The following is a 26,247-nucleotide window of genomic DNA, read 5'->3' as shown; positions in this document are numbered from 1 at the left end:
TAAAAGCATTTTTAATGGTAAATATCAATCTTATTGGCTCAGGGAACATATATTCCCATTCACCAATTAGTGCTGCAGCAGATGGTGCCGGATGTGTGTCCAAGAGCAAGCCCAATCGTGCACAGCTGTGCTTTAGCTACAAGACTTATATCTACATTCTCGTGGCTTAAGCCCAGAGATGGATTAAGATGAATTGGGGCCCAAGGCAAGGTAGCATACTTGAGCCCCCCTTGTTGTCTTTTTGGTAAGCTGAAGTGGAGAGAGGTCAGAGAAGGTGGCTGGTGGCCTCCTTGACACCCACTAGGCCCAAAGCACCTGCTTAGGTTGCTTGGTGGATGATCCTGCTCTATTTAAGCCCCATAGACACGCTCAACAGCGGTCTTTTATGCAGCACAATTCTCAAACAACTTTTGTTGTGAAACCACCAAAAAAAAAAAAGTTGCTTGCTATTGTTCACACAACTGGTAACACTGATAAGACGCCAAGTGAACCTTAAGTGAAAAAAAACAACTGAAGAGATAAACAATTGTATCTATCTTCCTACTCCTAAAAATGACTTTTTAGATATCCCACAGTGTTATATATTATCTTTACAAACTTAAAAAAGTAGATGTATTGTTTTGACTCAGCTCAATGACATAGTCTGTCTGTGTCTCAGATTGCTATACTGTATCAACCTTTATTATAAATCCCCTGCTCTCAGAAACCCAGATCTTTTTTTTTTTTTTTTTTTTTTTTTTTATGGCTGCAATTCCTTATCAGTGAGGGGCACTATGGTCTGACTGGAGAGAAACTGTCAGTTGCATAGCAGAATATTAACTCTCTATGGTAGAGAAAGAAGAAAAGGAGTATGACATATTTATTTGTATGATTGCCACTGTACATCATGTCGCATGTCACTTAAGGTTCCCTTTAAAAACCTAGTTGTTCTCCATTATATAACTAAGTTCTCAGTAAGAATAGTATCTAATTAGTCCCATTAAATTTTCAGGCACTCTTACAACTGTGGCTTTGCAATATGTCGAGCTGCCTCATTATTTGACTCCCGTTTTGCTGTAAGTAGGTCTCCTCATATAAACTGGTACATTAAAAAAAAAAAAAAAAGGTGGGATGGATGCCATGTGTCTCTCCACATGGTGCATGAGGTGTGTGGAAAGTGTTTTCCAGCGTGCGGTCTGCAGAATGGGCACCACAGGTTCAGTCTTACAACCTTAATTATTTTTCACATTTCTTTTTCCTGTTCAGTGATAGACTAGCTCTTGATAAAGGTCCATTCTGCTCCTGAAGGTTTGGAAGCATAATACGTAAGGAACTCATACAGACATCCTTTTCTTTCTATATAAAGGTGACTCACAAGCTCCAAGCAATTTCCTCTCTCAGTATGTGTATCCTGGAAGAATATTTGCTTAATTATTTAGCTTGCTGCTGCTACCAGTAGTGGCTGCCGCTGTAGACTTCCACCGAGTGGCTTTATCAGAGGATGGCTGATTCTGTGCGCAGCATTTAATTTGTCCATGCCACAGGAGGATGTTTGGCTTCAAGAGATTGGTTTTTAAATATATATTATTTTCTCATGACCATATGTACATAAGTAAATTTAAACCTGTATGTAAAAAACGTTTACAGAAAAAAAAATACAAACCCTTTTAGAAAATAGTGTAATTCTTTGAAATCTGTATTTATTTAGGTGCCATCAGACTTGGGCCTTTCTCACATGGCGGATGAACAGTGTTAGCGTGGTGTGCAGTGCAGCCTCTCATCTGCCAGTAGGGATGGTCAGAAATGTCAGTTTCCGATTCTGCAGAAATTCCGAAATCTGTCAGTGCTGATTACCGATTTCACTGATTTCCCATTGGTTTCCTAGTTCGGATTTCCGAGTAGTGTTTTGTTTGTTTTTTTGGTCATTTTCTGCATTCTCTGATTGGCCAAATACTTCCAAGTTGACTCTGCATTCTATGGTTGGTCCAATGCTCCTGAGTTGTGTGATTGGGCTAAAATTCCCGAGTTGGGGTAATGCACTATTTCTACAGAAATACGATTTCCGAGTTCAGTTTTCTGATCATTTTCCAATTTCCGAGTAGTTTTTATTTTTTTTTATTTTTTTACATTCTCTGATTGGCCAAATACTTTCGAGTTGTTTCTGCATTCTCTGATTCGTCCGTTGATTTTGAGTTCTGTGATTGGGCTAAAATCACAGAATTGCAGTAATGCAGTATTTCTGCAGAAATCCGATTTCCGATCGGAAATTCAGATTTCCGACCAGAAATTCAGAAATTTAAATTCCGCGAAATCCGAATGAGCATCCCTATGTGCCAGCTAGGGATGCTCAAATTCGGCTTCGGGAGATATCCGGATTTTTGCTATCCGGATATCTCCCAGTAATGCTGTGCGGGCTGGGCGGTCAAGCTTACCTCTCTGACGTCTTCTTCGGTCATCCCTCGGCGCCTCCCACGATGCGCTCCATGCCTGTCACGTGATTACAAACACTTCCTCCTTCAACCCGGAAGGAGGAAGTGTTTGTAATCAGGTGACCGCCGCTTGGAGCGCATCGAGGGACGACCGAAGAAGACGTCAGAGAGGTAAGCTTGACCCCCCCCCCCCCCCCCCCGCCCAGCCCGCACAGCATTACTGGGAGATATCCGGATAGCAAAAATCCGGATATCTCCCGAAGCCGAATTTGAGCATCCCTGGTGCCAGCCACAAAGCGCCTGCTGGCTGTCATTTTATGCAGATGAATGGGAGGGTCACCGCACAGCTGCATGAGTTGGGCGCTGGGTGGTGCCACTAGTAAAAATACTGGTTATTTGTATTACCAATAATCGGAGAGTGTTATCTCTGATCATGTGACCTTCAACACAAAGTGAAAGTTTTTTAAAAAAAAAAAATGCTCTGGTGCTTTTAAAGCTAAAAAGGCATGAATTGGAAGTTGTTAAACCAAACTTTAGCCCTTTACGGATGTCAAGATTTGACTTTGACTTCATTAATACTACTGTACCATAACCCTTTAACTGTAACTAGGAATCCTACGCAACAATTTTAAAATGACCTAAATGCTAACTGTAAGTCTCACACTAACCTTCTGTAACCTCTGATACAAGCATGACTTGCTCAATGCAATGTGAAGACCCAATAAACAGGTACCCAGAGGCATGGGCAAAAGGCTGTTTTTCTGGTGACTATTTGCAACATGAAATCTGCAGTCCTATAGCACGGCAGGCTTTAGTAGATCACACAAGTCCATACATAGCTAGCAGTAGTTTGTGAATAACGTGTCTTGGCAGGGTAGAAATGAAATCTTATTTGAGTTGGAAGCAACTTTCTTATTCCAAATAATTTCCATTGAGGTTTATGTTTGATGTGCTTATTATTTGCTCATTAACCTGCATTTTCTTTAATGTTCACTGCAGTCCCAGGCCATTGGCCAGAAGTTGCCTGTGTCATCGTACAGCTACACTCACCTCCAGCCCATTCTTTATGCTCTTGGAGTGGGTATGTCCACCAAGGACCCCGACCATCTGAAATTCCTGTATGAAGGCAGTGATGACTTTTCCTGCTTGCCGACATTTGGAGTTATTATGTCACAAGCTGCCCTTATGAGTGGAGGACTCGCCTCTGTGCCAGGGCTCAGCATTGATTTTACACGTGTAAGTTGTGTGCCTTATTACTATTTTTCAATGCATTACTTTATCTCAAGCCAAAAACGAAGAGCCATTTTTTAAAATCAAATTTATTCAACAACCAATTGCTTTCCAAGCATAGATATGTTTGTACTCTTATAGATCTGTTGTCTTTGAAGTTTCTTTGATCAACTGTTGGACTGGAGGTCAAAGAGCTTTGAGAAACAGACACACATCGAAACTGCTATGCAAAACAAAGGTTTGTCTTCTTAAAACAGAAGGTATTTGCGATTATTCAGATTGGAGTGAGCATTGGATGTCTTGAAACTGCATACATTTATATGAAAATGTACATAATTCTGCATGGACTCTGAAATATTTGCAGCTCATTGATCATCTCTATTACCATCCTGTGTGTGAACATTTCTTTTGTTATGTAGTTTTATCAAAGCGACAGTTTATTATAAAGGTTAATGCTATTTTCTTGCATGAAGTGCATTTGTTTGAACTGTTTTACTTTTTTATACGGTGCACTAAGATGTGCTTGAGATCTGGCAAACCTGAAGCAAAAAAAAAAACTTATAACATAATGAATTGTATGTGTAGTACGGATAGTGAATAGAACATTAGTAGCAAAGAAATGAACAGAACATTAGTAGCAAAGAGAAGAGTGTCGTATTTTTATTTTCAGTTTACTTTAAGGAACGTAAAAAAAAAAAAAACATATTACTGTTGCAGTTTTAAAACCACACTCTGTCTTTTAAGCTATAAAACAAAGCAGAGATAATGACCCTTTGAACTTCCCTGCAGTAAAACCTTAACTCAAGCGGTCTCTCACTGTTTTTTGGCCTTTAAAGTGCTTCAGAAGACAGGACTCTATTTAACCCAGTGGACCAAATAGCTTAAAGACGCGCTTTATCATAAATTTCAACTAATGTTTTTAACTCTTCCTGTAGTGGAAAACAATATAACACTTTTTGTATTGCTACTAATGTTCTATTTCTTAGCAGTACTACAAACAATTATCTCATAAGTGTATTCAGGTTTGCTTTAAATAGTCTATTTTTTATGTTTGTTTATTTTCTTTTGGATTTACTTTGTCTAATCTTATACTTTGGGATAATATTTAATATCTTGCTAAACAGGCTAACCATTATTCTAGATCTCAAAAGCACCCTTGCAGCTTACATCCTCCACTGGTACTTCCTCCTCCCAACAGTGTAAAACACAACAATAAATGCTTTAAAAAGTGCTAGCTGTCTGAACTTTCTAATTTGCAGAACGGTCGTGTTGTCCTCTGTTGGAGGAAAATAGTTTCTTGGGATGGGGTGTGTGGCCAGTCTGCAGCTCGATACACCACCCCATAAGGACATTGGAGGGGTGTGTGGCCAAGCTGTTCCTCAAATCTCTTTTTTTCAGCAAGATCAGAGTTAGAGGTGTCGGAGTAATGGGTCAGGTGCACACAGTAGACAAGGGGGATGATCTTTGCTCTAGTGGCAGCCTCCCAGTGACCATCAGTGGGAACTTGGCCATTTTTGCTCAATAGCATTACAGTAGCGTGGGTCAAGTGACTGGTTTTACCTTTCAGATATTTTTACCCTACTTCACCATTCAAAAGAATAGGCAACATTTGGGGAATAAGTGTAAACTGGTCAGGTCCACAATGTGGCCCATCCAAACAATACAATTTAGTGGACTGGCAACATGAAAATGAACTTGTCTGTGTTTTTGATTGCAGAGAAACTCTAGCTAGCCCTTCATACAAAAGCAGGCCACACATTATGCTGTGCATTGCTCTGTAAAGTAGTCATTCTCTGTTGTTTTATGTCTTGCTGTGTATAGATGATAAACTATTCAGAATGGTAAATTCCAGGGCTGTGGAGTCGGAGTCGGGGCAAATTTGGGTGCCTGGAGTCTGAGTCGGGAATAAATGCACCGACTCCGACTCCTAATGAATTTAAACTGTAATTAAAATAGAAAATATGATAAAATGTTCTATTTCTCAGATAATAGTCATCATAAATAATTTATACATACAGTAATAGCTGTGCTTAGTCCACAAAAATGAAATAAACCAATCAAAATTAGTTACTTGTGCTGCTTCAATGAAGCAGTCTCCATATTTTTAAAGTCAGATATACACATCTGATTGTGACTGTATATATGATGAGTACACAGGAATCTCTTATATATACTAAATAACATCTATGCTGTAAGTATAAAGCCTGATGTGTAGCCGTGTCACTAATAGAGATAGTCAATAAGATATGGAAATAATTCTGCGTTGATTCTGATTTATGCAAATGTATGCACTCTCTTTGCTCATGAAATCAAATAATTTGATATGTTGTTAAAATTTGGTTTGGGGACTACGAATTAAATGGTACCTGAGACGGATGAAAAGAAATGTTTTATACAAACCTGGGGCTTCGTCCAGCCCCCTTCAGGCTAATCAGTCCCTCGCTGTCCACCTCCACCACCTGGATCATCTGCTATGAGTCCTGGTAATTTAGCCAGTCAGCGCAGTCCTGCAGCATGCCGCTTCCACAGCCAGGAGCGTTCTGCACCTGCGCAACAGTGCTACGCAGGTGTAGTACGCTCCCGGCGGCGGAGTGTGTGCATGCGCACTACGCCAGACTTGCTCAAGTACCTGGACTCATAGCAGAAGATCCAGGTGGTGGAGGAGGACAACGAGGGACTGATTATCCTGAAGAGGGCTGGAGGAAGCCCCAGGTATGTATACAACTTTAATTTCATCTGTCTCAGGTTTACTTTGTTACACAGTAGTACTAGACTCTACATATGCACTCTCCACAGAGCTGCAGGGAATCCACTGAGAATGTGGTGCACATTGAACACAAAGGTGTTGTCTATCACCCATAAACCTGGTTTAGATTGTGCATGAAGAATGTGTAATAGAGGAAGAATCTCCTTATTCCCCTGCAGAGTACCTGCACATCACTCTTACATGTACCCACAGTTACATTGCCTAGGGCCTGATAGATGTTCTTTGTTCCGGCCTTTACCTTTTACAAGTACTCTTACCAAGGACTAGTTTTAGTCTATGACTAAAGGGAATAAATATGGCAGTCTCCATATCCTTCTCAGTTCAGTTGTCTTTTAAAATTCCTAAGTGTTGGCAGTTAAGAGACGAATTTCATGTTACATACTTTCAATCAACAAGATTGTAATATGCAAATTAGAGGAGTCGGAGTCGGTGGAATCCTAAACTGAGGAGTCGGAGTCGGTGGATTTTTGTACCGACTCCACAGCCCTGGTAAATTCTACTAGAAATAGAATTTTGGCATTGAGGAATATTGGAGACAGCAAAAAGTCATAACATTACATGTATTATTATTGAGTGAAGTCGCAGATGTCTGTTCCTAGCTCAGCATAGACTCTGTTTTGTATGTTGGGGTTCTTTAATTGTAGTACTGGAGGAATTCTATCCAGTCCTGCTATTATCAATCAGTTGATCAGTTGTAGGTATTTGCTGATGTGTATGTCTTGTGTTTCTGCTTTATAGTCTGCATTGCGGCACTGTGCCTTTCCTAGGATAAATGGAGCATAGGGGACAGCTGACCGCATCATTTCAGAGCACTTAAATAGGGAGCCAAAGCACAACCAAGGGACTAAAAACATCTAGTTTGACAGAGGCTGATAAGCAGTTTACATAGTTATGCAAAAAAAGTTAGTTTTGGGTAGTGTGCAAAGCGTTTCGAGCCTCTTTCTTTTGCTTTCTTTACTGCTGCCTATCCCCCTTTTTTGGTTGGATTTCTTTCATGTCTTGCCCCAGGACCTAAATAAGAACTCCAAATGCTCTTCAGAGGAGGAATAAGAAACACCAATGCAAGCTTTATGGGAGTTCTGTGTCTTTCCCGCTCTACAAAATGTCATTTGTTATTTGGTATGTTGGATAAGCGCACATCATAACATAAAACTTCTACATATGAGTCGTCCTTCTTATCCAGTCTTCTCGAATAGCAAAAAAAACTGATTTTCAATCAGGCAGTGAAGCATACAATAGTTGTAACATATGTTTCACCCACTGCCAGGGCACCGGTCGGGGAAAAAACTCACCAGATAAAATACAACCCCTGTTAGATGGGTGGTTTAAAGGATACCCGAAGTGACATGTGACATGATGATATAGACATGTGTATGTACAGTGCCTAGCACACAAATAACTATGCTGTGTTCCTTTTTTTCTTTGTCTGAAGGAGTTAAATATCAGGTATGTAAGTGGCTGACTCAGTCCTGACTCAGACAGGAAGTGACTACAGTGTGACCCTCACTGATAAGAAATTTTAACTATAAAACACTTTCCTAGCAGAAAATGTCTTCTGAGAGCAAGGTAGAGATAAAAAGGGTAATTTCTTATCAGTGAGGGCCACACTGTAGTCACTTCCTGTCTGAGTCAGGACCGAATCAGCCACTTACATACCTGATATTTATCTCTTTCAGGCAGAGAAAGAAAAAAAGGAACACAGCATAGTTATTTGTGTACAAGGCACTGTACATACAAATGTCTTTCTCATCCTGTCACATATCACTTCGGGTATCCTTTAGGCGCTTTATCTCCTGGTCACCTCAGTGCCTCAGGTTCCCAGCCCCCAATATTCCACAGGTGAACCTCAAAGACAGAGTGAAAACACTCCCATAGTGTTATACTGTACAAAAAAAACCCTAATTTCCAATCAAGCAGTGAAGCAGACAACAAATGGAACATATGCTTCAGCCACCACCAGGGAACCCGTCAGGGAACGAACTCACCAGATTGAGTGCAACCTCTGTTAGGTGGGTAGTTTAAATGCTTTATCTCCTGGTCCCCTCAGTGCTTCTGGTTCCAGGGACCTCAATATTCCACAGATATACCTCAAAAATAGAGTGAAAGCACTCCCATAGCGTTATACTGGTAAACTTAAAATCTTTTCAAACAATCTTATTGAGGTTTACATTAAGAAAATGTAGCAAGGGGCGGAGTCTGACAGGGATCTGTGAGGACGTGTTCTCCTCGAGCTCCGAGCAGCGTGCTGCTATAACACAGCTATGAGCAATCGCACCGACCCGAATCCAAACCCTGAGAACAGCAAGATGAAGGGGAACCGGAGACCCAACAAACAGACCACAAATACCAGCACCGGAACGGCGGTAAACCCAGTTTCCAGATACTTTACCGGCCCAGTGCTGCACAGCGCTCCTGACAAGATGGCCGACCAAGCTAACCAAGCGGGGCCCTCGGACGTGCCTGCATCGCTCGCCCCCACTAAGAATCTGGATGACATCTTTGCTTTCTTGAAAGGTCTTCCCACAAAACAAGACATGGACTCCCAAACTGATCTCATCTTAACCGCCACAAGATCGGAAGTGGCGGCGCTCAGAGAAGTTGTGACGGGAGTTGCAGACAGAGTTACGGCGGTAGAGACAGACATACAGCAGCTTCGTCGGGAGTTGAATGAGCTGAAAGATGCCAACGAAAAACAGTCCACCCTTAACAGCTCCTACCGCTTACACCTTGAAGACCTACAGAATAGAAGCCGGCGAAACAATGTACGGATACGAGGCCTCCCTGAAGCCACCCGCTCTGAAGATCTGCAAGACACCGTGCAAGCTATTTTCGATAAATTACTGGGGCAGGTGCACACTCCTCCAGCTCGCTTGGACAGAGTTCACCGGGCTCTCAAACCCATGCCACAAGGTAGTGCCCCTCCTTGAGATGACACATCTTTCTGTACAGCCCTGGGAATAGATGAAGTTTCACTACCTAACTGGAAACCTGACTCTTTGCTCACCAGCATACCGCAGAAACAACGCAAAAAGACCTCTTGAAGCGCTAGAACTGTGAGTATTTCATAAACTGACGGATCCCCAATCTTTTATTTTTGAACGGAACAACTTTTTCTTTTCACTTGTTGTACTGCCTTATGTACTCCCACCTATCATTTGCATTTGCTATATTAGACTTCAAATAAGGCAGCTACCTTTACGCAAGGTTTCAGACTTTTTGTTCACTGGGCCCCGTCTAATGCATATATTTGCTAAAACGCACTCCCACAGGACACACTGCTAGTCTAAGAACAATTGATGAGATGCACTTTCTCCTACACTTTCACTAGCTCTGTTTTATCTCCTGTAAGGACTAGCTCTCATTGATGATATAAGTATACACCCAACAGCATTAGGACGGAGCTATTGTGGTTGTAAATATCATACGCCTTGTCTTACTTATAAATGTTCATATGTGATGCATAAAAGAATAGCACTGCTGGTGTTTATTTTTCAAATGTAAACGCATATTTGAATATGTTGGGTTATGCACAGGTTCCCTCTATGGCATATACAGCCTTTTCGATATTCAATCTAACTCTATATCATTTTTTATGCTGTTAGCTCATGAATCACATTAATCTCACTTTTCATTACTTATGCCTTAAAAATACTGCCGTACTGTTTATTATGGCACATCATACGAGACTTTACATGCCTGGAGCTCTTGAGGACTCCTTCTCGTTGACGTGTTACTTTGTTCCCCACCCATCATGGCTGAAAAGGCCACTAAGAATTTTCTAGATTTACTTAATACTATTATAATGATCTGTCTTTTGGCAATTAAGACAGGGTCTGTCCCCTGTCTACTGTGCTTTATTTTCTCTTCCCTGTATCCTTCTCCTTTCCTTCTTCTCTTTCACTATGGCCACCCCTTTCCCTTTCCAGGAGACCCTGCCGGACTTGCCCAGCCCCCATCTATGAGCTTACTTTCCCTATTTAATGGCACTTAAAATACAAACCCTAAACACGAAGGGGCTTAACATTCCTGAAAAGCACAGAGCCCTTCTGTGCCAGTTACACAAACAGAGGGTACAAATCACATTTCTCCAAGAAACGCATTTCAAAGGTAACTCTCATCCAAAATTAACAGACAAATATTACACACAAGCCTACTTTAGCAATTCACCTGATACGAAATCTAAGGGCGTAGCCATTTTGATATCGAAAGAAGTCTCATTCACTTGTGTACAGGAACATAAAGACACTGCAGGTCGCTTCCTTCTGATAAAGGGCACATACCTTTCAAGAAATATAACTCTGAGCACTTATTACGCACCTAATAATGGTCAGCCAGCCTTTCTGGTCAGGACCCTTGAAGCTCTGGTTGTATTTGCAGAGGGAAGTCTGATTCTGGGAGGAGACCTGAATATGATACTAGACTCCTCCATGGACTCTTCCTCAGGTAGGAGCTCCCTGACCAATAAGGCCATAACCAAATGTAAACAAGAACTACCACAACGCCAGTTACTGGACATCTGGAGAATTCAACATCCTAACGAACGTGACTTTACTTTTTACTCACATACACACAATTCCTATTCACGAATTGACCATATCTTTATCTCACAGAATCTTCTTTCAGAAAGAATACAGTCTGATATTGGAACCATGCTTCTCTCAGACCATTCTCCAGTCACACTAGAGGTAGGCCTCAGACCTAAACAACACCTTCCCAGACAGTGGAGAATGAATACATCTTTGTTACAAGATGTTGAATTTACCCATTCCATCTCGGCTGCACTGACCTTATATTTTCAAATTAATTCCTCAGACAAGGTTCCCCCACCCACTGTCTGGGAAGCACACAAATGTGTAATTAGAGGTAAAATGATCCAAGAAGCCAGCTTCAGAAACAAAAAAAGGCAGGAAGAGATTTTACATAGTTTAAATGTCATCAGACAGTTGGAAATGCGTCACAAATTATCGCTTTCCACATCAGATCAGGAACTCCTCAAAAAAGAAAGAGAAAAGTTACGCCAAATTCTCTTCCTTAACCTCCCTGGCGGTTAATATTTTTTTTCCAAATGGAAAAAATCCTTTTTTTTTTTTAATTTTTTTTTTTGTTTCATGTAAAGCTACCAGAGGGGTAGCTACATGAAACACCACTAGAGGGCGCATGTGGCCCTCTAGTCCGATCGTCGCCGGCATCTATAGCAAACAGGGGAACGCGTATATAACGCGTTCCCCTGTTTGGCTTCTCCTGTTGCCATGGCGACGATCGGGATGACGTCATGGACGTCAGCCGACGTCCTGACGTCAGGCACACCCGATCCAGCCCATAGCGCTGCCCGGAACTCATTGATCCGGGCAGCGCAGGGCTCAGGCGGGGGGCCCTCTTCAGCCGCTGCGTGCGGCCGATCGCCGCAGAGCGGCGGCGATCAAGCTGTGCGCGCGGCTAGCAAAGTGCTGGCTGCGCGCACAGCAATTTACAGCATGTAAATCGCCCCACCAGGGGCTGAGATCTCCCCCTGCGCGGCATAGCCCGAGCTCAGCTCGGGCTTACCGCCAGGGAGGTTAAGGAAAAACTCATAGCCATCAAATGTAAAAGGGTTTTCTACGAATATGTAAACAAGTGTAGTAGGATACTAGCTAGAGCTCTCCGGGAAAAACATGCTTCCACTAATATAGCTCATATACAAGACAAGAATGGTCTCAAAAAGAAAAGATCTGAATCCATCGCAAGAGTTTTCAGAGATTTCTACGAGTCACTATACAATCTACCTTCCTCAGCCCCGCACCACCCCTCAGAAGAACTAACTAAACGCATTAAGTCATATATCCAGGACTCGGGTCTCCCCTTGCTAACTGAACAAATTAGCTCTGACCTTGAGCACCCTATTACTGAAATAGAACTACGACAAGCCATCAAAGAATCCTCCTCAGGCAAAGCCCCAGGGCCCGATGGCCTACCCTTAGAATATTACAAAGCCTTCAAAGATATTTTAATTCCTCACCTGCTTACTTCCCTTAATGCCTTAATCGAGGGAGATGACAATGTTTTACAACTTCCTAGAGACATGCTAGCAGCTCAAATTGCTATTATACCAAAGCTGGGTAAGGACGCCACTTTGTGCTCTAACTACCGGCCCATCTCACTACTGAATGTAGATCTTAAACTATTTGCCAAAATCTTAGCTAACAGATTATCCCCTCTTATGGACACCCTTGTACACTCTGATCAAGCAGGCTTTATCCCTCATCGAGAGGCGAGAGACAACACCATTCGGACAATTGATATCATTCAATGGGCACATAAATCACACACCCCTTTATTACTTCTATCCACAGACGCTGAAAAGGCTTTCGATAGAGTTGATTGGAAATTTTTGAAGCCACCTTACATCATATAGGTATGGGCCCTCATATGCTGAAATGGATCTTAACCTTATACTCTGCTCCCACGGCACAAGTAAGGGTTAATGGTGTTGTCTCTCCCTCCTTTTCTATTGCTAATGGCACCAGGCAAGGCTGTCCCCTCTCACCCTTAATTTTCGCCTTGTCCCTGGAACCTCTCTTGCTCTCGATTTGTAAAAACCCCGACATAACAGGCCCTAAACTTCCCACATCTGAGCACAAGGTGGCGGCCTACGCCGATGACTTACTGGTTTACCTAACCAATCCTCATATTTCTTTACCATCTCTGGAGTTAGAATTGGGGAAATATCGCTCCCTTTCAAACTTTAAGATCAACCCGAAAAGTGTCAAGCTATGGGGATATCTATGTCAAACGATCTTAATTTACTCATAAAGCAAAATTTCCCCTATAAATGGCCGCCAAATGCAATTACATACCTGGGAATCCGCATCCCAGTAGCATTAAATAATCTATATAACCTAAATTTCAGACCCTTGATCAAGACCCTGGAGGATGACTTAAAGCGCTGGGATAAACCCCACTTTACATGGCTGGGCCGGATAAACATTCTAAAAATGAATGTTCTACCACGCATTTTATATCTTTACCAGACCATCCCAATCACCCTCCCGAATGAACATTTCAAAATTATGATAAAGATGTTTGCAGGTTTCATCTGGAAGAGCAGGCCTCCACGCATTAGATATACTGCACTTGTTCTACCGAAAACCATGGGAGGTTTGGCAGTTCCTGATCTAAGAAAATATTATCTAGCAGCATCATTAGTGCGTCTGGTAGACTGGCATAGACACTCAATTCAAAAAAGATGGGTCACCCTAGAACAGGACCTTGTGGGTAGGGATCTAACGCTGTTTCCGTGGACGTCAGCTAAGATGTCTAGTGAATACATATCGATCAATGCCACATTATCCGCCTTGCATAAAACTCGCCATCTACCTGAATTGTCCCCTTGGCCATCCCCTTTGATTCCTATTTTCAGCAACCCTACATTCCCCCTAGGATGCTCCTCTCAAAGATATATTGCCTGGAGAATGGGAGAAACTCCTCGAGCTCAAGATTTTCTCCACAATAATACGTGGAAAACACTGAGCCAACTACGTGAACAACGTTCCTGCCCCTTCTTGGATTAGTGGAGTCATATACAGTTCATTCATTTTCTCAGTTCTCTAGGCAATAAAGATCAATTATCGCGACCGTTGTCACAATTTGCAACCCTTTGTATGGCTGTAGGAGCAACCAGTAAGACACTCTCACTTATCTATCAAATCTTGGTGGCAGATTCCAAATGGTCACAAGAACTCAAACAAAAATGGGAACAGGACTTAAAAACCCAATTCTCAGAGGAACAATTGCAGAAAATGCTTAACCTTAATCAGAAAGCATCTATGTCCTCTAGGATAAAAGAATCAAATTACAAAATACTGACCAGGTGGTGTCTCACTCCAAGTAGGTTACATAAGTTTTACCCACTCACTAGCTCTATATGCTGGAGATGTAATAAAGAAACGGGTACTCTACTACATATTTTTTGAAACTGTGAAGCTATCCAACCCTTTTGGTGTGAAGTCCAAAAATACATTAAAATTCTCACTGATGGGGAACCTTCTTCAGACCCATCTTATTACCTTCTTCATAATACCCCAAAACCTTATAAAAAATGTAAAAGATCCTTATCTAGACACTTGATCCAAGCGGCCAGAATCTTAATAGCCAGACACTGGAAAGACACAAAGGCGCCCACGATCCAGGAATGGATCAATGAGCTAAAATATATGTATCAAATGGAATCTCTTACACATACAATTTATGGTAGAGATGAGGTGTTTTCTGCCACGTGGATACACTGGAACATCTTCCTAGAATCCGATGAATACAAACAAATGCCACATGACTCCCCTTAACAACCTCTGATACTATACAGGACTGACGATCTATTTCACCTACCCCTCGTGTTGGGGTCCCAATTTGCGATAACACTCTACTTAGGCTTGAACTTAAGACATGGGGCAAACTGGGTCGGGTCCGGCGGAATTCTCCTTCTTCTTTGGCCTTCTATTCTTCTCTTTCTGCTTTCTCCTGGGTCCTAGCCGAGCCGGGGCTCGCTGGGATCCCATCTATCTTCAACTACTCACTACTCTCTTTCCCACTCTCTTATATTCCTGAGATAACATTAGTGTAATGTGCCACATTTTTAGGCCACGCTTAAGCTGATATATTTCAGGTGATCACAATTTTTCTTAGCACTAAAATAGTCAGAAATTACCTCACTCGGGACAACAATAGTCGTGCACCCTTTACGGTCTGTTTCGAGCATATATAATAACGCTCCCGATTTCAGGTAACTTATGCTCAATGTCTTTATTGGTCATAAAACTTTGTGCTTAATTATTGGCTGTATTGTATATATTTCTCTTTTTGCACTAAATAAAGAATCTTTAAAAAAAAAAAAAAGAAAGAAAATGTAGCAATACAATACAAAATATAGGGAATAACATATCCCACATCATAACTCTGGATTAACAACATTCTACGTGGGAACCATGACTCAATGCAAAAACTGGGATGGATCAACCCTCCTAGTGTAACCAGCTGAACCCTACAGCCCAGAGTGGCTGAAGAGTCCAGGACAGGAACATTAAACCCCTCCTATCCTAAACCCAACCTCAACTGCTTGTGAAGAGGACCAGGTAACATTAAAGACAAATAACGAAAGAGGAGAAAAAAAAGGAGAGGAGAGAAAAAAATGAAGAAAAGAGAACAGGCAAAAAGAGAGGGAACAGTTGGGGTGTGTGTGGGGGGGGGGAAATTAACGTCGAACCATGGGACCAAGAGCTACTTGCTTTGTGACTGGTGGTTTATATACATGTGATAGTTAGGTAGGATTTCCAGGGTTTCTAAATTTTATCTATCTTGTCACGCTTGTCAAGAAGGGTACCAGCCAGCTGTTCTTGGGTCATAAAGTTTGAAACTCTAGTTTTCACCTCCTCAAAGGGGACAAGCTGCTTCTTCCATGCCCTGGCAATAGTTTGCTTAGCTGCAACAAAAATAAAAAAGGCAAGGGTTTCTTGGGGTTTAAACTTAAAATCTTTATTAAAACTTTGCACTCACATTCTCCGCTTGTGGTATATGGGCACAGAGTTTGATAACGGGCTCTCCCGCGCTGTCCTTTTAGCAGACTCTGTTCACTCAGGGTCACTGTCACAGCCACACGTCTCTCACTTGCATCTGGTACTGCAGTCTCCCCCGTCGGCATATAGGTACATAGACCAGGTTGCATCCTCGTCCTCCCAAGCTCCGCCCGACTAGTTTCATCACTGTCTCGTAACTCTTCAGGGACAAGTCGCATCAAGGATATGCTTCACTTCCTGATTGTAAATCCATTTTTTTTTTTTTGCTATTTGATAAGACCGGATAATAAGGACTCATATGTAGAGGTTTATGTTATGATGTGCACTTATTCAACATACCAGATAACATGTAAAATCGAAAAATACCAACCGAGGAGAAAGCGCACTCTCCTTGTATTTATCTTTGGCTTTTATTATTACTGCAGCGCTTTCACAACTGTGTTAACAATTCATTTGTTGTTATCTGTCCATGCTGGGGAGATGTATCCACTTCCTGCCCAGATAAGTGTGGTGCTGCTAGATGGGGAGACAGACAGCAATACAATCACACAAGAATTTTGAAATACTTTTCTACACTATTCAAAACCTAAAATAGCTTTTTCCTAAGGCAGTGATTTTAAAATGTACACGAATGTACATACTTGGCAGACAAACAAAAATGACAGCGCTCACAGGCTGCAACTGGCTTATAAACCATTAAGAGGCGTGTACAGACCCCCAGGGGCTAAATACACGCCTTGAATCCACATCAGATGCAAAATTATGCAAATTAAGTGCAAATTTATGTGCTAGTCCCTAATCTAAAATTTGAATGCAGATTGGATGCAGGCTACCACAAGTATACTTAGAGAACTTCTACATAGAGAAAAAGGTGTAGGCAGCGCTTCCAATCCATTCAATTCAGGTGCAGCCTTCTGTATTTGGAAGCGCTGCCTACACCGTTTTCTCTATGAATGTACATACTTACTTAAGAAGAGGGAAGCCTTGGAAAATGAATGAAGCTTCCCACAGCCTCCTCCCGTCCCCTGTTGAAGCTTGCGGAACCTCCAACGATTACCAGCTTGTTGAGAATCTGATCGGGGCCATGCTACTCTTCTGGCACAAGATCTGACGTGCTGCGCCTGTGCGAGTATGGCCATGCCTGTGCAGTAATCCAAAACTGCTCCAGTACGGCCACACTTGTGCCTTAAGAGGAGCGCGGCCCAGATCAGCTGGGTGGTCCCAGCAGCAGTTGAGGACCAGAGGACAGTATCGGAAGCCTCTGAAGGATCCTCTCCTCATGTAAGTACAGGTAGTCCCCGGTTAACGAACGAGATAGGGACTGTAGGTTCGTTCTTAACCTCATCTGTTCTTAAGTCGGAACGTTGTGCCATCTCTGTCCCCTGTACCTCCTCTGTGTCCACCTGTGCATCCAGTGTCCCCCTCTGTGTCACCTCTGCCCTCTGTACAGTCCAATTTGAATATTTTTTTTACTTGTTCCCATGGAAACACAGAATGCATGTTGTTCATATCGGCGGGGTTGGTAAGTCAGGCGTTGGTAAGTCAGGGACTTGTATGCATTTCTGAAACAGAACTTTGGCTCAGGTTCTCTTTAAAAAAGAATTCTTTCTTATTCCAAAATTACATCTGTATTGTGTGTATATATAATATATATACACAAAGTAAAGTCAAAAAGTAAACTTAATACAGTATAATGATAAAGTTAAAATATTGTAGGGTCACTTGGATAGTGTACTGATAAGGCTGTTGCCTTTGAGGTTGGATCTAAACCTTTTACCAGGGCTCAAATTGTGTCTCAAGCCAGTATGGTGACTGGATAGTGTAATGGTGGCTGGGAGTGTAATGGTTAAGGGCTCTGCCTCTGACACAGGAGACCAGGGTTCGAATCTCGGCTCTGCCTGTTCAGTAAGCCAGCACCTATTCAGTAGGACCTTGGGCAAGACTCCCTAACACTGCTACTGCCTATAGAGTGCGTCCTAGTGGCTGCAGCTCTGGCGCTTTGAGTCCGCCAGGAGAAAAGCACAATATAAATGTTCTGTGTATATAAAACAGAAAGGAATCTTTGGGCAAGACTCACTACTGAAATGTATTTGTAGGGTGCAATCAGGCTGTTTGGGAATCAACCCTTCGCCTCAGTGGTGATCCTGAGTCAGGCTTGGGACAAAAAGCCGCGGCTTGGTAATCCTGTACATGAGTGCGTTATATGCAGGAGCTGCTATAGGTCTCTCTGTGGTATGTTTTTTATTTTTCTTGATTTTTGGGGTCTAAAAGCTTGTAAAAAAATTGCACGGCTTTTAGTCCCTAAATCTGGAAATATTGCCAGGGAGGTTAAATCAATTCTAACAATTCCTGTTTATTACTGTATAGCTAATAGTAGCTGAACAAGAGAGGCAGCTTATAACTTGTCTGCTCTTATCTCCTGCCTTTCTCCATGCAAAGTAGAGAGCAGCCTTACAAAGGAGTTTGAAGTTAACCCATTCCAGAAAACCTCTTTAAAGTCTGATGATGTTACTTATGATTAATATTATTATTATTATTTAGCATTTATATAGCGCCGACATATTACGCAGCGCTGTACAGTGTGTGTGTGTGTGTGTATATATATATATATATATGTTGTATGATGTATATTGTCTTGTCGCTAACTGTCCCTCAAAGGAGTTCACAATCTAATCCCTACCATTGCCATATGTCTATATTATGTAGTGTAAGTTCTGTAGTCTAGGGCCAATTTTAGGGGGAGCCAATTAACTTATCCGTATGTTTTTTTGGAATGTGGGAGGAAACCGGAGTGCCTGGTGGAAACCCACGCAGACACGGAGAAAACATACAAACTCTTTATGATAACTTCAACTGAGGCAGCTACTCAGAACACTCCCTCGTTTATTTATTATTTTAGCCTCAGAGATTTTCTCCTAACATGTTTAGCCAAATATAGAATGTGATGCATCAGTGCAAGACATAATAGTGAGTAAAGATTAGTCACTGAATGAGAGCTTAGTTCCAACAGAACTTTCAGCGACAGCACTGCCAGCCCTAGTCTTTAATGAAACCGCTCATTAACAGACCTGTAATACTTGTGCTGTTGACGTACTTATATGTAAGTGAAATAAAATGTCTTTGAAGTATGTAGTAGATATACACTGCAAGCAGTTAACAAGAGAGTTGATATGGATGAGTCGAATTAGATCAGCCCAGGATTAGTGGATAGGAGCTGGAAAAGGATGTTGAGCCAGATGATGTACAAATACTATACAGCAGGACAGCAAGAGAGTTCAGGAGAAGGCAGTGTCAGGCAGAGGCAAGACCTGTTCGTACACACAAACAGCAGCAAACACTGCAAAGTAGTGCTAATTACAACAGAGAGAGAAAATGTGTACTTCAACCAAGTGAACCTGACAAATCTGGCTTTGCAAATTTGGCCTATTGGCTAATCACGAGACATTGCTCATGCAAATAAGCATTTGCTTTCGCATGCCTAAATATGCAGGGTCAAAAACCAAAAACCGCAAAACAATCGCCCTGCGGGAATCAGTTCATGCTATACAGCACTATCCAGAGGCGCCACGAGGAGGCTTCCTATTGCCCCCATACAACCGGGGGGCCGCGGGGGTCCCAGGCACTCTCACCGCCTGGAACCCACACAGCGGCACCCCGGAGGTGGAGGCTGTGGGGTGCAGGCGGTCTCCTCAGCGTGATCAGCGCCGGGAAGAGCCGCCCGCACACACCTCCCTGGGTTAAAAACAGGCACTTACCTTAACGTCCATTGCGTTCTGCTATATGCGCATATCCTGGGCGCGACACATAAGGGGAGGACAGGTGCAAATAGCCTGCTCCAGGGCTCTCACCTCCTAAAACAAGCCACTCACCACCTGCCCCCAAAGAAAAGAAAATGCAATGCTAATTACAACAGAGGTTGTATGGGGGCAATGGGAAGCCTCCTCGTGGCGCCCCTGGATAGTGCTGTATAGCATGAACTGATTCCCGCAGGGCGATTGTTTTGCGGTTTTTGGTTTTTGACCCTGCATATTTAGGCATGCGAAAGCAAATGCTTATTTGCATGAGCAATGTCTCGTGATTAGCCAATAGGCCAAATTTGCAAAGCCAGATTTGTCAGGTTCACTTGGTTGAAGCACACATTTTCTCTCTCTGTTGTAATTAACACTGCAAAGTAGCACATACATGAAGTATGAAGCGTTATTAAAAATAAAAACAGATACTTATCTACCATGCACAGTACAGAGCCATCCTCCTGCGGAAGCCTGAGTACTATCAAAGACCGAAGCTCCACCGAAGCGGAAGAGAGCAGTCTACGATCCGTAGGTCGTAGACTACTGACAGGGGAATGCAGGGACTTGGAGGAGAACAGGAAAGCTTTATAGGAGTATCTGTTTTTTGTTTTTGTTTTTTTAAATTAAGCTTCAGATTCCGTTTTTAAACAACTGCATAACTGGTATAAAAGCCAAGCTAGGCTAGTATATAGGAATAACCGCAAGCTAGGCACAACAGCACAGGGGTTAGGCAAGAGCATTCTAGTACAATGACGTTTAGTGCCTGTGATAGCAAGAGAGGTAGTTTTGTAGGTAGAGGGCTATACACAGCAAGTGTGTCTCCTCATATAACATTGCCTGATATGCCTACTGCAGTAGCTGATGCTTCCGGTGGATAAAGTAGGCACAATGTGTGATGCAGTAAAAGAAAAGACTACTTTTGAAACTCTGTTTCAGCCTTGTTTTTTTTTCCTCTGGCAATGTTCTATCTTCTGCTACCACAAAGTGGAGAGGTGTACTTTGAGTCCTATAGGAGAAATGTTATTGTATTATTACAGCAAGAGTGTCTGTAGGCCTTTTCATGAAAGTAATGTAAAGCAGACAACTTAGAAATGTCTCCACGTTTCTAGAAAAGACAAGCTAACAATTCCTGTGTCTCTTGCCCAGGTTCTTCATGGAGAGCAGTACCTTGAACTCTACAAGCCTATTCCAACCTCAGGTGAGGGCCTGTCTCATTAGTAAAAGTTGAATCTTAAATGGTTGATTCTGTTTCAAACTGTGGTGTTTCACTGACTCAAAGTTGAAGAAGACCACCGTCCCCTCAAAGTTCAGCCCGTGGCATACACTATTATGTAAAGTTCTTTAACACATCATTACAACATGACTCCTATTGTGCTATCCTCAATTGCCATATTTTGGGGGGAATAAGCCAGGCTTGAAGGACTTATATCGAACTGACTAATTCCTAAGTACGGTAATCGAGTGGGTATACATACAGGTATACAGTTTTGTAACTACACATACTAAATTTGCATAGGAGAAATTACCAGGTAACATTTTAGGGCCACTAACATTTTGAAATGGTCTCCTGCGAACAGAGCTGGGACAAGGTCCTCCAGCGTCCAAGGCTGATACACCAAAGTGCGCCACTCCATCCCTCCGACCACAGCCATCACGCACGGATTGCTATTAGATTAGGAGGCGTCCCAGGACCCCCAACACCTTAATCTCTTGTTATGTGGCTTGCATTTACTGCCATGTATTCCCTTTTCTTATTTCTCCCTGCTACAAACACAATAGGGGAATGATAGCTGAGTGAGTTGTGTGCCCTCTCCTACACTGCGCCTCAGCTGCTCTCACCTTGGCCTGGTCCTACCTGCAAACTTGGATAGTAGAAATGTTTTAAGCTTTGAAATGCAGACAATCCTTCGCCAGCAGATGCATCCATAGTGATCAGCTATTGGCTGGAGACCAACACATTCCTGAAAAATGAGGAGTCATATTGAAACTTCATACAGTTGTTAAAAGCCTAGCAAATTGGAGTTTGTGCCTCTGTAGTCAAATGTTCTTCTTGCGGGTTTGTATACATTATTTCTGTTGCACATATCCTAGTTTATTGTTTTTCAGCAACTTTACTGTGTTCTGGGAAGGTTCAGGTAAGGCCACCTAATAGAACACAGCAAACAATCCCTCGGCTGACATTTCTGGGAACAATCTTGTGGGCCTAGTGGTCGTTGTGTCTTGGCATGGGGTGTTGTGAAGGATCCGACAGGAAGGAATTTTTTTACGATGCTCGAGGAGGATTGATCAGAGGCCGATGAATATCTTATGACCAAAACCAGAAATCGCCCAAAGTGGGAATTGGCCAGCCATTTTTAGAATTGGCCGATTTGACGTCGGCCAAAGTCCAAAATGTTGGGAATTTCTGACATTGGCCGGCTAGTTTGCAAAATTCAACTGGCCAAAGTCCAAAATGTGCAAATTCCAGAACATCAAGGATCCTGTCCGGCAGTATGAAAGGCGCTCAGAAACTTCCTCTCTGTTCCGAAAAATATTCAATAGCATAATAACCTTTCTTTGTCACAGCTGATACTAATCCTGCAATAAATCTGCCATTTTTTTACTTCCTGCTTTCAAGGAGGTAGACCTATTGTTAACATCCTGTGCTTTCAAAATAGATGCTCTGCCCTGGTAGTCAGGTGACACAGGAGAGATCAAATTACAATGGTGAATAGTCACAGGCGAGGGGGGATTAAGCAGGATAAACTCTCTAAATACATACAGGGTGCATTTTGCGATGTTTTCCTTCAGTCCTGTGGAAGAGTTCAGGTCCATTTCAAATGAGGGGGCCGGGAGCGGTGCACTGTTCGGGATGAGAAGATGGAAGAGAAGGCAGAGAAGGAAGGAGAGAAGACAGCGGGAAGAAGACAGAAGAGGTAAGGCGGCAGGGGTATCAGCTGCAGCCGGCAGCATACAAACCAGCCCCGGGTCCATACGGGAAAGAAGAAAGCAGCTGCAGCCAGCAGCATTGAAAGTAAGCCCCGGGGCCTTGCATTATAGGGGGTACCTTAGACTACGAGAAAAAGTAGGCGGCAGCAGCAGTGGAAAGGAAGGCATGAGAGGGGGGCACGGAGACTATGAGAAAAAATAGGCGGCAGCAGTGGACAGGAAGGCACAGAAAGGAGGTAATTTGCGTCGGGGGAACGGCACTTCGGGACTTGGCTGGCCACATCTAGCTAAAATGAGTTCTGGCCAGCCAAAGTCCGCAAAAAGTCCCCGTTTCGCACACTGGCTGCTTCAGCCAGCCATTTTTAGCTTTGACCGGCCAGAACCCAAAGTGGCCAGACATCGGGTTCTGGCCATAACATATACACAGAACGATCATCATCTGAAACGGTTGTTATCGTCTGTTTCAGCAGATGTGTGTACATAGCTTAAAGCGGAATATAACCCTGCATTTCAACTTTGCTCTAAAACATTATTTACAGTATATTATATGCAACCAGCATTTTTTTTTTTACTAGACCAGCATTGGAAGGGTTACACAGGGCTTTAAAGTCCCTAGAGATTTCTGCAGATGCATCCGAACTTCAGTTAGATACTTTTTGTTTACAAATATGTATCTTTTAAGTGTTTATTGTGACTCATCTCTCTCACTGAGAAGGAGCTTGGAGGACAGCCAAAGAGTGTGTAACTGTTTATCAATAGATACATCTAACTAAATAGAATGTAACTATCTGAACGTCTGCACGGAACTTAAAACCTCTGTGTTTAACCCTTCCAATGCTGGTCTAGTAAAAAAAAATGCTTTTTGCATATAATATGCTGTAAATAATGTTTTAGAGCAAAGTTGAAATGCAGGGTTATATTCCGCTTTAATAAATTACCCACCCTTTCAATTTTATTTGCTTGTAAAACTAACAGATGTTGTTTAATTTAGTAGTAATATCTCCCGTAACATGAACAACCATATTTTTTTTTTTCTTGCTGCGAAGTTTTAGAATTTAAAATACATTTATTTTATAGAATTGGTCAATTGTGAACTGTTAATCCTATTCCAGATGTCTTTTTGCTATGGCCAACAATATTGTTTCATCTGCTGTCTAAATGGGCACCAGTGCTCCTCAAGATGTTGTATTTCTTTTAAAATTGTACTTGTTTTAAGGGACATCCAGATCTATCTGGAGAGCCATCCATAAATTTATCTTAACCGGCCTAGCAGATGGAGACATTTAGCTAAACGACCATTTTTGTGGCCAGGAGATAAGTGCGCACTGATTTATTATGCCCAGTCAGTTTTTCTGGTGGTGAAATGGTCAAGCGCCGACGAGCTCTAAAACGCTTTCGTTGCTGCCAGCTGACTCTCAGTGGGCACTGTGGTGAGCTTACTGTGGCTAAATGGATTTTCTCCACAAGTGTTGTAAGGACTTTCCGCAAGATGCAAACTGAATTCATCATTTTTTTAATTTTTTTTTTAAGAGGCATGTAAAGAGAAAATGCATGTAACTCTCCTGTGAAGAGCCCTACTTAGAAAGCTGTCGATTTTTTTTTTTCTTTTTCTTTTTTTTACTGCAATCCTGCAGCAGTTTTCATGTGTTTCCCAAGTGACGTGTAAGTGTTAAATATTCAACTTGAGAGCACCTTTGAGACCCGTTTATGTGATTGTACAATTTCAAGGTTGCTCTTTTAAATGTTATATTCATGACCTTGAAAATTGTGGAAAGGGTAACACTTCGCGGATTGGTCTGACTTTTTATTCATAACGGTTTTAATGGTTCTAAAGACTGCAGCAAATGTCATTTTGTTTAAGCTCAGTCATTAGCAGTAGGTTTTTTTTTTCGCATGCTGTTTATGGGAGAAAAGTTGATGAGTACTGTATATTCTGGTGTATAAGACTACTTTTTAACCCAAGAAAATGTTCTTAAAAGTCGGGTGTCATCTTATCGGGCGGGTGCTGAAACTTCCGAGCCGGACTGGAGAATCTGTGGTTACCACATACGGTGGGGGGAGCTCAAGACGTCCGCAGCCGCATTCCCACCATATGCAGCGACCGTATGAAAGCAGCAAGGGCGGTGCTGTATGAGAAAATCCACTTTAATCAGAATTCTTGGAAAGAAATGACTTAACACGGTCCCAAGGTGATGGGGTACCTCACTGGAAAATCCACTCATCAGGATTCCTGGAAAGAAGTGACTTAAAGAGAATCTGTATTGTTAAAATCGCACAAAAATAAACATACCAGTGCGTTAGGGGACATCTCCTATTCCCCTCTGTCACAATTTCGCCGTTCCCCGCCGCATTAAAAATAGTCAAAAACAGTTTTAAAAAGTTTGTTTATAAACAAACAAAATGGCCACCAAAACAGGAAGTAGGTTGATGTACAGTATGTCTACACATAGAAAATACATCCATACAAAAGCAGGCTGTATATTTTTTTTTTAATTATTATTTAGTATTTATATAGCGCCGACATATTACGCAGCGCTGTACAGTGTGTGTATATATATATATATATATATATATATATATATATATATATATATATATATATATATATATATATATATATATATATATATATATATATATTTTATTTTTTTTTCTTGTCACTAACTGTCCCTCAAAGGAGCTCACAATCAAATCCCTACCATTGCCATATGTCTATATTATGTAGTGTAAGTACTGTAGTCTAGGGCCAATTTTTAGGGGGAGCCAATTAACTTATCTGTATGTTTTTGGAATGTGGGAGGAAACCGGAGTGCCCGGAGGAAACCCACGCAGACACGGAGAGAACATACAAACTCTTTGCAGATAGTGCCCTGGCTGGGATTCAAACCGGGGACCCAGTGCTGCAAGGTGAGAGAGCTAACCACTGCGCCACCGTGCTGCCTTCCTTTTGAATCTCAAGAGATCACTTGTGTGTTTACCTTCTGTCCCCCTGCAGCTTTCATCCACTGAATACTAGTGACAGGCTGTGAGGCTGATCGTTTCTTCCTGTCTGTTATTCCTCAGTATGTGTCAGCCAGCTCCTTTCACAGCCTAACAGAGGAGGATTTTTATCCAGCTCTCTTTCACTGATAAGAGCAGAGACGCTGCTGGCTTATGTAAATAACACACACACTAGAGTGTGCATAGAGGGGCCTGGAGAGGGGTGTGCACAACAGATCAGCACAAAGAGTTGGCAGCCTTCCAGACACAGGGCGACAAGTCCGACAAGGGAAAGATACATTGATTTATTACAGAGACGGTGATGGTAGAAAGTGCTGCAGTAAGCCAGAGCACATTAGAATAGGTTTAGGAACTTGTAGGATGGTAGAAAACAGGATGACATTTTTGTTAGAGTCTCTTTAACACAGTCCCAAGGTGATGGGGCACCTCACTGGAAAGGTGTAAGTGAAGGGTGGAGCAAGCTGCAGGCATCGGGGACGCCCAGGGTATGGAAAAAAGAAAAAGGCGCTGTGCCCATAAAAACACCCCTCTTTCACACGTGTGGCCTGCCATTGTACCCTATTATACAATAATACAAT

At 42.2% G+C, this 26,247-nt stretch overlaps 1 protein-coding gene across 1 annotated transcript in view; it reads left to right on the top strand.

Moving 5' to 3' along the window:
- HSD17B4 (hydroxysteroid 17-beta dehydrogenase 4) overlaps nt 1-26,247 on the top strand; it is a 396,885-nt gene that overhangs the window by 186,342 nt on the left and 184,296 nt on the right. The window contains exons 13-14 of the mRNA XM_068247101.1: nt 3,408-3,644; nt 20,888-20,939. Of these exons, the coding sequence (XP_068103202.1) occupies nt 3,408-3,644; nt 20,888-20,939 (289 nt within the window). The remainder of the gene's footprint in view (nt 1-3,407; nt 3,645-20,887; nt 20,940-26,247) is intronic.

Source organism: Hyperolius riggenbachi, chromosome 1, assembly GCF_040937935.1.
Source record: "Hyperolius riggenbachi isolate aHypRig1 chromosome 1, aHypRig1.pri, whole genome shotgun sequence".
Classification (NCBI taxonomy): domain Eukaryota; kingdom Metazoa; phylum Chordata; class Amphibia; order Anura; family Hyperoliidae; genus Hyperolius; species Hyperolius riggenbachi.
The sequence above is the reverse complement of the archived record's forward strand: the minus strand, read 5'-3'. Positions and strand labels throughout refer to the sequence as shown.